The 12,128-nt window shown below is 38.1% G+C and overlaps 1 protein-coding gene across 3 annotated transcripts in view; it reads left to right on the top strand.

The window, feature by feature from the left end:
* The window catches only part of BMS1 (BMS1 ribosome biogenesis factor), a 48,336-nt gene that overhangs the window by 10,086 nt on the left and 26,122 nt on the right, over positions 1–12,128 (top strand). For all 3 annotated transcript variants that reach the window (XM_047825316.1, XM_047825314.1, XM_047825315.1), the window contains exons 7-12: positions 630–751; positions 1,069–1,262; positions 2,798–2,937; positions 4,712–5,475; positions 5,899–6,000; positions 6,706–6,863. In XM_047825316.1, the coding sequence (XP_047681272.1) occupies positions 630–751; positions 1,069–1,262; positions 2,798–2,937; positions 4,712–5,475; positions 5,899–6,000; positions 6,706–6,863 (1,480 nt within the window). The remainder of the gene's footprint in view (positions 1–629; positions 752–1,068; positions 1,263–2,797; positions 2,938–4,711; positions 5,476–5,898; positions 6,001–6,705; positions 6,864–12,128) is intronic.

The raw sequence follows: 12,128 nt of genomic DNA, 5'->3' as shown, positions 1-12,128 counted from the left end.
GCATTGTAGTTGGTGGAAGAGATCTACTTCTTTGTATCATTACCTAAAAGGTGCTGTGGCTTCAGGAGTAAAGTATGAAACATTTAGAAAAATGTGAGGATTTTGGAGCATTTAAGGCTATAAGATGTGGTCCTATCCTGCTTTTTGAACCTTAATTTTCAGTGATAACTGTCTTTGAATCATTGTGCTCCAGTCACCCAGATGTGTCCTGTGCTTTCTTTCCTTTATGCCTTTTTTCAAATTGTCTTCTCAGCCTGGAATCCCTTTTCTCTACTTGCCAGAATTCAAGGCACACCAAAAAACTCAGGTTAAAGCTTAATCTTCTTCCATGAAGGGGTTTTCTGGATATGTTCTAATCTCTTCTTGACCCCTGTTGCACATTATTTCCCATTTCTGGTGTCTTATTCACAGAACATATATCACATAAAGCCTAAGAGCAATACAATCATTTGTTTGCTTCTTTTCCTCTGGTAGATGGTGAACTGTGCTTCATTTTTTCTGTATTTTCTATAATTTTCTAAACAATATGTTTAGTGAACTAGTGAATTTGATCCATCTTTGACATGTGAAGGGAGGTACAAGAACTTTGACATTTATTTCTGCTATATGATTGGGTTTTATTTTTCTAGGATGGAAGATTTGACAAACCCAGAAGATATTCGAAAAAATATCAAGTGTGACCGAAAAGTATCTCTTTATGGTTATTTAAGAGGAGCACACTTGAAAAGTAAAAGCCAAATTCACATGCCAGGTATTGTTTTGTTATAAAATATACCTTATTTGTAGAACCATTAGGATGGCTTGCTTCATTTCTCAGGAAAGCTGAAAAATGGCCAAGCAAGATAGAGCTACATTGCTAGAAGTTTTAAGACTAACCCGACTCTGCCTCAGCTCACAAAGGTGATGAGTTGACCAAATCCCTCCGCTCCGATGGTGTCAGCTAGCTAGAGAGGCACAGGACCAGTGTCAGATGATACCCTTGTGGTTGAAGCCTTCCAACTGTGGGCCATTTTTGCCAACAGTTGATACGCCTATAGCTGAAGCCGTCTTTCTGTGTCTGTCTTCCAGGTGTAGGAGATTTTGCTGTGAGTGACGTCAGTTTCCTTCCAGACCCCTGTGCGCTTCCTGAACAACAAAAGAAGCGCTGTTTAAATGAGAAAGAGAAGTTGGTTTATGCGCCGCTGTCTGGAGTTGGTGGTGTGCTGTATGACAAAGATGCGGTCTATGTTGATCTTGGCGGCAGCCATGGCTTCCAGGAATCGGTGAGAGGAAAGTCACAGGAAGTGATGTAGTCAGCTTTTACATACTGAAGCTTTTTTATCTCTATTGGTAATTACGGTACACTACGTATTGTAAATATACAGATGATGTAGTTTTACCAAGGAGAAACTAAAAGTCATGTCCTCCATTCTGTTGCCAGTACACACAGGGGATCCTAGGTCTTCTAGTGTGAACATTGCATGCGGTTTGTACTTGTACTTCCCGTCTCTCTCTATACAAGCATACCTCATTTTATTGTGCTTTGCTTTATTGCATTTTGCCAAAAATTTGCCTTTTTTACAAATTGAAGGTTTGTGGCAACCCTGTTTCGAACAAGTCCGTTGGTGCCATTTTTTCCAACAGCATTTGCTCACTTTGTGTCTCTGTGTCACATTATGGCAATTCTAACGATTGTTTTCATTATGGTTGTTACAGTGATCTGTGATAAGTGATTATCGCTTACTGAAAGCTCAAATAATGATTAGCGTTTTTTAGCAATAAAGTATTTTTAATTAAAGTATGCACATTGCTTTTTTAGACAAAATACTATTGCACACTTAATAGACTACAGTATAGTATAAACATTAACTCTTATCTGCACTGGAAAACCAAAAAATTCATTTGACTCATTTTATTGTGGTAGTTTAGAACTGTACCCACAGTATCTCTGGAGTATGCCTGCACAATATCAGTATGTTTTTTAGCTCTCTTTGGTCTTTCTCTTTTTTTATTTTTCTCTCTAAACATATATTTATTTATCTAGATTATATTATGTATATTTAGATTATTACATGTTAATACCATGTATTTGGGTACATATATGGTCTTTGTGTGTAGGGGTGTCTGTGAGACAGAGAGAAGTAATATTATATGGGCTTCAACTTTAAATGCTTTTGCAACTTTAGGGGGGCACCAAAGAATATGTGATTCCATTGTTCCCTGTTAGTATTTGTAGAGCTGCTTTGGTCTTTTTTTAGAGCTGTTGATATTTTGCTGTATAGATAAACCTTGTTTATTGAACCAACCCTTGGCAGTCTGTGGCGGGGGGCGGGGGGCCACCCCTAGATTCCCTTGGTTTGAACATTGCCTCACTTAGTACCCTCAATTATGCAGTTTTGCTTATTGGGAGGGATCTTTTTATGCAGTAAATTCCTTGAGATGAAAATTTTGGATCAAAAGACAGAATTTTTTTTAATGGACTCCAGATTTTCATTTCTTTATTCCGCAGAGGGGTTTTATTGGGCCAGAATAAGTATTTTCTGTAGCATTGGCACTTACGGTTTGTGTAGCTAAGTATTTAGGTTATCAGGTTGTATACGCCATGAACTGGGAAAGGTTTAATGAAGACAGAGGTCAATTTTAGACTTGGTTATAAGAATTTTCTTTATTTTCTATCTTTTTATTTATTTTTGAGGCAGTAAGAAATGATTTTAGGAACTATGTTTAGGATAATTTTGAGAAACTGATTGAAACCAGTGTGTCTCTCTTCAGAATCCTTGTGTATTCCTCACTTTCCCTTTCTTGGTGGCCTTGACAGGACGAGGTGAGGCCCACCCATGAACTGGTACAGAGCCTCATTTCCACCCATTCCACTATTGATGCCAAGATGGCTTCAAGTAGAGTGACACTTTTTTCTGATTCTAAACCACTGGGATCTGAGGATATAGATAATCAAGGGTAAGTTTACCATTTTCCTGTTTTTCATAAAAAATATGTTATCTATAATTATAAGATTATATCACCCATAATTCTGCCATCAATATACATTTTGGTGGGATGCATTCCAAGCTGGTTTTGTTTTGTTTGCTCTGCTTTATATGTACATATGTTTCTGAGGGCTTTTCAGTTATGTGACATTACGTGGAGGTATTCTTGAAATATTATACAAGATTCAGTTTTTAGCAGACCCAGAATACTCCTCAGATGTCACAAAATGTTTTCTGTAGGTTGCTTTTGGTTTCTTAGGAGACCTGAGGCCACTTGGCTTTCTCTTAGTGGCCAAATACTAGTACAGGCAGAGTAAGGAAGCTCGTTCAGGTGGCTGTTGAGAAGCTACATATCTTGTCTCTAAAAGTTTTCTTTAGGGGCGCCTGGGTGGCACAGTCGGTTAAGCGTCCGACTTCAGCCAGGTCACGATCTCGCGGTCCGTGAGTTCGAACCCCGCGTCAGGCTCTGGGCTGATGGCTCAGAGCCTGGAGCCTGTTTCCGATTCTGTGTCTCCCTCTCTCTCTGCCCCTCGCCATTCATGCTCTGTCTCTCTCTGTCCCAAAAATAAATAAACGTTGAAAAAAAAAATAAAAAAATAAAAGTTTTCTTTAAATTGTTTTATATTATCTTCTGGGTCAGTATCCACTAATATCTAGCTTATGTGAATTATTTTCAGTCTGGGTTGGGAATTTGTATATCTTATACATAGTGAATGTTCTGGTTTTATTGTAGTGATTTATGTATGACTCCCAATAAAAAATCAGTCTGAAAATGATTGAAATTATCTAGGTTAGAATTTATTATAAATGTGTGCAAACAAAGGAAAATTTTTTGGAAACATTCATCTGCTCTAACTAGCAGATGGTATAGCATGGTAGGTAAGTACAATATTCTTCATATGTTATTCTTTTTACATTCGTTAGCTGTCATTCTTTAACAGGAAGCTCTTACACCTTTTTATTTAATAACACTGTTGACTAATTGACTTTTTAAAAAATTCCATTTGTCATCATCCCATTGCTATCATTCTTTTTTCATGCCTATATGGTCCCTTCATTCTGTCTCCTGTCCTTTTGGCACTTCCCTGTTAGCCTTTGAGCACTGCTTTTGACACAATAGGATGTGTTCCAGGCTTACTTTGTACTTTCCTTGCCTTGGATCTGGAGTCAGTCATTTAAGGACCATCTATTTTGAGCTTGAAAATGGTCAGTCTTGGGATGCCTGAATGGCTCAGTTGGGTAAGTGTCTGACTTCGGCTCAGGTCATGATCTCATGGTTCTGTGAGTTTGAACCCTGCATTGGGCTCTGTGCTGGTGGCTCAGAGCCTAGAGCCTGCTTCAGGTTCTGTGTGTCCTTCTCTCTCTTCCCTTCTACTACTCATGCTCTTTTCTCTCTCAAAAATAACACTTTTTTTTACTTAAAAAAAAAAAGATCAGTCTTCTAAAAGATTGATTAAACAGTCACTTCCCTTTGGAGCACTTTTTCCCTAATGCCAGAATTTTTGTTTTTGAAGTTTACCTTTTGATTCTCTGTAAGTTCGTTTGAAGGGAGGTGTTAGGGAACTGTGCATGAGTTTGCATATCATATATTCTAGTTTTTATCAAATCATTCCTTTCTATGCTGTGTATTTATAACCATTCCATGATATTATTTTCTATTTCTGTGCATAATTATTGACTTGCCATTCCTAGAGTAGCCAGTTATTGTACAAATTGAGTTATTTTGTGTTTACTTGGTAATATAGACACTGGATGCCAAAAGAAGAAAGGCAGATAGATTTGGAAACCGGTCGAGTGCGTCGGAAAGCCATTTTTGGAGATGAGGAAGATGAGTCTGGAGATAGTGATGAAGATGATGAAGAGATGTCTGAAGGCGACAGGTTGGAAAATGGCTCTAGTGCTGATGAATCGGAAGAGGAAGCAGATGCTGAAATGACTAATAAAATGTATATGGTGGGTAAAGGTGTCAAACGGCAGAGACTTGAGGAGATGGAAGAAGACAATGAGGTGGATTTGCCAGCATTTGCTGATAGTGATGATGACCTTGAGAGGAGTTCAGAGGAAGAAGGAGACGCAGAGGAAGCTGATGAAAGCAGTGAAGAAGAGGATTCCACTTCAGGAGAGAGGGATAGTTTAGAATCTAGGGTTGTTGGAGACCGTGGTAAACCAGGACTTTTACAAACTAATGGTTTGAGTGACAGTTTGAATCTGGAGAATCCTTTGACAATCAGAAAAGCAACCCTCACCACTTCAGATTCAGGTCATTGCACAGCTGAAGAGGCATTTGCATCTGGGGATGAAACTGAAGAAAGCTCCTCTCTCAGTACAGAGGACGAGGACTCAGAAAATGAAGAGGCTATTAAGAAAAAGTTTCCAGAGGCTTCTAAAGTGGCCAGTGGTCAGAGACTGGGGTCAGAGAACTTAATTGATGAGACCAGTGATGTAGAAGACTTACTCAAAGAGGAAGAAGATTACAAGGAAGAAAATAACTATTCCACAGAAACTTCAGGTGTGCTTAAATTTAATGTAGCTGTTGGTATAAACTTGGCACTGAAAATGTTCTACCAATAGAACGTCTACAGGGGCACCTGGGTGGCTCAGTCCGTTGGGTATCTGACTTTGGCTCAGATCATGATCTAGTCGTGTGTGGGTTTGAGCCCCGTATCAGGCTCTGTGCTGACAGCTCAGAGCCTGGAGCCTGCTTCAGATTCTGTGCCTCCCTCTCACTTTGCCCTTCCCCTGTCATGATCTAGCTCTCTCTCTCAAAAATAAATAAACATTAAAAAAATTTAAAAAAGAATGTCTACATTTGGGAGTCTGCTCTTTTGGAGATTTTGTTAACTGTTCAAATATTGCACCTCATAGGATTTCAGGATGAATACAGAGAGGACAAATAAACAGACTTAACTGATGTTGGTGTTGGTCCTTTCAGGCGCTCTCAAGTGGAAGGAAGACCTTTCCAGAAAGGCAGCTGAGGCCTTTTTGAGGCAGCAACAGGCGACTCCAAACCTTCGAAAGCTTATTTATGGGACAGGTAAGAGCTCTAGTTCAGATCCAGAAACGTTTTACTTTCTTAGACAATTTTCTGGAAAGGAGATGAAGTTGACTGAAGGATTTGGGTGGTCCTTTTGATATCCGTATGATATCCCTGACTGTCATAGTTTGTATGTGGCAGATGTTTTTAATCATCAGCTCACAGGTTTGTCATAAAACTGTTGATGAGAGTACTCTCTATTATGTCATTTTATACCCTCTATACAAGGTCCTTCATGGGATTTTTTTTGGGTAGAATTGAGTGCCAGAAAAGAACAAAGTGGTGCATTTTGTATTGTGGTCACCAGTTACTGTGTGGTTAGAACAATGCCAAAGGAGTGTATAGGAGCAGAGCATTGAATCAAAGGTTTGGTGTGTACTGATTTCCCTTCAGGTTTTGCCTAAGTACTGTTGGTGATTAGAGACTCAGCAGTCTTCAAGAGAATGGCTGTATGCTGGTTAAAAGCTTGCCTTTAAGTGTCCTTTCCTTTCCCAGCCCCCAATATTATATCTCCTTACTGGATTCTTTGTTGCTTTCTTGCAGGAGGGCCTAAGTCCTCCAGACATTGTGAGCAGTGGTTCCCTGGCCTTTTCTCTGCCTATAGCTGATGCACTCAGGGGCACCGCCATACCTACCACAAACAGGGACCCTCAGTCCTTTAGGGTGAAGATTTCTTCTCACTTTTTCGTCATGGTGTCTCTTCAGTGACAGAGGACAATGAAGAAGAAGATGGTGATACCAGGGAGGAACTCGGAGGGTTGTTCCGTGTCAGCCAGCCTTCAAGAGAATGTAAGCACAAGCTTGATTCTTTGGACTGCTCCAGATTTCATGTGGAGGCGCCCCATGATTGGGATTTAGAGGAGGTAAGGCTGAAATAATATGTTTGACTTAAGAGACATCTAAGGAATTGTTCTAAAAGAAGATTATGTGATTTCAGTATTGCCTATTTGTTATTGGCTCCTCATTTTTGTAAGTTAATAGGACATTCCCCCAGATATTGGACTACTTATTTTATGCATCCTAAGCAATAATGTGTTTTGGGTTTAGGTAGACTATGTGCATGTGTTATGGAGAAAAGGAAAATGTGGATGGTAGTGTTAATCTTTATTTTGAAGCATTGCACATAAGTTTTCATATATTTGAAATATTTTGTGTTTTATAACTAGGATATACCTCATGACCCTGAGTTAACATTTATAATTTCTACTATTTGTAAGCAAACAAATCCATGACACTGGTAAATTTTCTTTCCCTGTTCACTATTCTTTAGTCACACTGGAATTCATTAAGTTCTCAAACTTAACAGGCTTAATCCCATCTTAGAAAACCCTCAGTTTTCTCTTCTGGAATGTTCTGATGTTCTTAAGGCTGGCTTCTTTTGATCATTCAGTTTAGCTTAAATATCACTTCTCAAGAGAGGCCCAATCACTATCATATTCCTAATATAATTCACTGAGTAGCGCTTAGGCACTTTAAGAGATTTTATGTAAATTTTTTTTTGAAGTAAAACTTCATACAGATTATAGAAAACCACATAAAAACAACCATCTAAGTTAATGGATTAGATGAGGTTACACCTGTAACCCATGTGTCTATCCCAGTCATAGTCCTCCCTGCAGAAGGAACCATGACTTTTATGATAATCATTTCCTTCTTTTCTTCATAATTTCATCCTTCAAGTTTGCATTAATAAACACCATAAGTTAGTTTTATCAGATTTTTTTGGTTTATTTCTCACTATGCCTTTTCAGTCTCTCAATCTGCAAATCCCCTGCACACATCTCTTTTTTTTTTTTCCTCTTATATTTTATTCATTTAAGAAACTGAGTGTTTGATGTGTAGAGTTTCTCATATTTTGGTTTCTGTGGATTGCATTACATCCTTAAGTGCAGTTTATGAGGCTCGTCTCCTCTGTATTTCCTATAAAATGGTACAGAACAATACCAATAGAACTGTCTGTGATGATGGAAATGATCTGTACATCATTGAGCTGTCCAGTGTGGCTGCTTGTGACTGTTAAGACCTTTAAATGTAGCCAATGAGACAGAAGAACTAAGTTTTTAATTGTATTTTAGTTTTATTTAATCTTAATTAATTAGAATGTACATAACCATGTGGTTACAGCTACCCTATGGACAGTACATCTAGAATTTGATTAGATTTAGGTTTGATTTTTGTTGTTTTGTCAAGACTGCTCCATAGATTGTGGTGTTTGTTTTTAGGAGGCACATAAAATCATCTTACGATTTTACAATCTGTTGAGCCGGGCGCCTGGGTGGCTCAGTCGGTTAAGCGTCCGACTTCGGCTCAGGTCATGATCTCGCGGCCCGGGAATTCGAGCCCCGCGTCCGGCTCTGTGCTGACCGCTCAGAGCCTGGAGCCTGTTTCAGATTCTGTGTCTCCCTCTCTCTCTGACCCTCCCCCGTTCATGCTCTGTCTCTGTCTCAAAAATAAATAAACGTTAAAAAAAAAAAAATAAATAAAATAAAATCTGTTGAGCCTCAATGCCTAGCTAGATCCATTAATTTATTAAGGATGTAAAATGGTGATATTCTGTTCAAATTGCTCTTAATTTATTAGCTGGAATACCCCGCTAAAGGGAAACTTCCCCTCATCTATTTGCTTACCCATTTCTATACAAGCAGGATGAATATTTGATTCTTTTTGTTAGTTTTCAGAATGATTCTCCAAAAGTGACTTTTTTTTTTTAGTATCATTTTCAGCTCATAGAATTTAATATCATTGAATGTTTCCTTCCACTGAACTTGTTATCCTTTTTGATACTCTTTCATATTTATCCCATATCTGGCCAATGGGTTCCTGGATTCTTTTGACATGATCCTAGTAATCTTTGATTGCTTTGTTTCTGCCTGATCTGATGAGGTGTTGCAGCATTGTCTCGTACACTTCTGATGCCAGGCTTGGAAGCAGCCATAAGAAGTCCTGATTCCTTTTAGAGGAAAATGGCATCTCAGCATCACAGTCTAGGCATAGGAATACACACTGCTATGGATTGGTCATTGTTTCTAGGCCTTTCAGTGACCAGAGCTAGGAGAATCCAATTCAGATGCAGACCTGCAGAGTTCTTATTTAACCTCTTTTATCTTACATGTGTATCTTTGTTTTTCCACTAGAGAATTAATTCCATTTGACTTTGAAGATGATGAAATTAGAAAATTACTAATTTGCTTTACCCTACCTATGTACAAAACTGTGTCAGAATAACATTACATGTATTATTATTAATATGATTACTGAAAACAAAGTTGTTTTCCTCATGTTTCCCCATTTCTCTTTTCAAAAGTGGCTACGTAGGTTTACATTCTCACCAGCAGTGTGTGTGGCTTCTGATTTCTCACATCCTCACCAACACTTGTTATTATCTGCATATATATTTTTTAATTATTATTATAGTCATTCTGTTGGTGTGAAGTAGTATCTCATTGCAGCTTTGATTTGCCTTTCCCTGATAGCTTATGGTGCTGGACATCTTTTTTTTTTTTTTTTTTTTTTTTAATGTTTATTTATTTATTTTGAGAGAGAGATAGAGCATGAGCAAGGGAGAGAGAGGGAGAGAGAATCCCAAGGAGGCTCTGCACTGTCAGCGCACAGCCTGACACGGGACTCAAACCCACAAACCATGAGATCATGACCTGAGCCAAAACCGGTCATTGAATGCTTAACCAACTGAGCTACCTGAGCATCCCAGGCATCTTTTCATGTGCTTACTAGCCATTTATTCTTACTGTTTGGCCATTTAAAAAATTGCATTGTCTTTTTGTCATTGAGTTGTAAGAGTTGTTTATATATTCAACTTGTCAGGTATGTGATTTACAAATATTTTCTCCCATTCTGTAGGTTGTCTTTTCTGTGCCCTTTGAAGTGCAGAGTTTTAAATTTTGATGAGGTTTAACTTGTTTATGTTTCTGTTGTTTCTATGTTTGGTATCCTATCTAAAAAAAAGTTGCCAGATGCAAGATCACGAAGGTTTACTCCTATGTTTTCATCTAAGAGTTTTATAGTTTGGTTCTTATATTTAAGTCATTGATCCATTTCAAGTTAATGTTAGTATTTGGTGTGAGAAAAGTTCAACTTCATTCTCTTGCATGTGGATATCCAATTGTCCTAGCACCATTTGTTGAAAAAACTATTCTTTCCCGATTGCCTTGTCTTGGCACGCTGAGTGTAAATCACTTCACCATGGATACATGGGCTTATTTATGGACTCTTAATTATATTTCACTGACTTCTATTTTTCTTTATGCCAGTACCTTACTGTTTGATTACTAATGCTTTGTGTAAGTTTTGAAATTGGAAAGCATGAGTTCTCCAGCTTTATTTTTCTTTTTTAAGATTGTTTTGTCTTTTCTGGATCCTTTGTATTTTCTGTATTTTTGAATCAGCTTTTCCATTTCTCCAAAGAAGCCAAGTGGGATTCTAATAGGGATTGCATTGAATCTGTAGATCACTTTGGATAGTATTGATATCTTAACAATATTCAGTCGTCTGTTACATTAACATGGGCTGCCTTTCCGTTTATTTGGCTCTTTCATTTCATTTTTAAAAATTTTTCTAATGTTTATTTATTTTTGAGAGAGAGAGATTGTGAACGGGGAGGGGCAGAGAGCGAGAGAGAGAGGGAGACACAGAATCTGAAGCAAGCTCCAGGCTCCAAGCTGTCAGCACAGAGCCCGACATGTGGTTCAAACTGATGAACTGTGAGATCTTGACCTGAGCCGAAGTCGGACACTTAACTGACTGAACCACCCAGGCACCCCTGCTCTTTCATTTCTTTTAAGAACATTTTTTAGTTGTCAGGGTATAAGCTCTGACCTTCTTTTGTTGAATTTATTCCTAGTATTGTTTTCAATACCATTGCAAAAGGAGCTATTCTCTCAATTTCATTTTTGGATTGCTCATTGCTGGTGTATAGAAACAAAATTTATTGTTGTTATATTGATCTTGTATTTTGCAACCTTGCTGAACTCATTTATTCTGATAGTTTTTCAGTGGATTCCTTAGGATTTGCTATATATGGGATCATATCATTTGTGAGTAGAGGTAGTTTTCCTTTCTAAACTAGATGCATTTATTTCAGTTTCTTGCCTAATTGTCCGGTCTAGAACGTCTAGTACAGTGTTGAATAGAAGTGGTCAGAGGAGACATCCTTGTCTTACTTCTCATCTTAGGGGGAAAGCCCTCAGTTTTCACCATTTAGTGTGATGCTAGCTGTGGGGTTTTTTTATGGATGCTCTTGATCAGGTGGAGGAAGTGCCCTTCTACTCTTAGTTTGTTTAGTGTTTTTATCACCAAAGGTCTCTTTTATTATTTTTCGGTCTTTGGTTTCCCTAAGTCAGTTGTTAATCTTCATTAAGTAAGGATTTTCTTCTAACAGTTTTTCATCCTTCAGTGCCCTGCAAAGCTTCTGAGCACAGAGCAGGTTTTCTTTAAATATTTGGTGAGTGATTATAGGCATGAAGGAATGAGTAAATGAACGAATTTGATTCTGGAAGGCAGCTATGCTCACCACTATACCACCAACGCTAACGAATTTGATTCTGTATCCATTGTAATCATGCTAGCCTCAAGGCTACTCTTTGAGAGTGAGGTTGTGTATGAAAAACATGATTCATGACCAGAATGTGATTGAGGTGAAAGCCAGGACCTGTCTGAAGATTTCTATAAGTGTGCTTTTTGAAGCCTTGGTAGTAAATGACATGTGCTATCTTAGGTTCCCCAGGAAACAGACTGTGAAACAGAGTTATGTACAAGGCTTTACTATATTTAAGAGGGGTACCCAGAATCTACTACATGTATATACTAGATGATCCAGCAGGTCTGAGACTGGGATCCTCATCAGTACTTTTTGCCCTATTGTGCTCATATAAGACATTTTGCCATTGTCAGAATATTATCATTGGCCAAAGAGTTGAATTTTCAAATAACCATAATAAGTCTGGATTAACAAATAGTAAGACCAACTTCCTAAATGCTATCTAACTGCATTGCCTTAGGAACACTAATGAACTTTGAAAATCAGTTGCATTGGTAAATATCTGTTTACTTACGAGGTCAGTGGGCTAATAGCACTTCTCCAACCATTGTTTAATGTTAAGACACTTACGTTT

Source organism: Prionailurus viverrinus, chromosome D2, assembly GCF_022837055.1.
Source record: "Prionailurus viverrinus isolate Anna chromosome D2, UM_Priviv_1.0, whole genome shotgun sequence".
In the NCBI taxonomy this organism is placed as follows: domain Eukaryota; kingdom Metazoa; phylum Chordata; class Mammalia; order Carnivora; family Felidae; genus Prionailurus; species Prionailurus viverrinus.
Note: the sequence above shows the minus strand (reverse complement) of the source record. Positions and strands in the feature narration are given on the sequence as shown.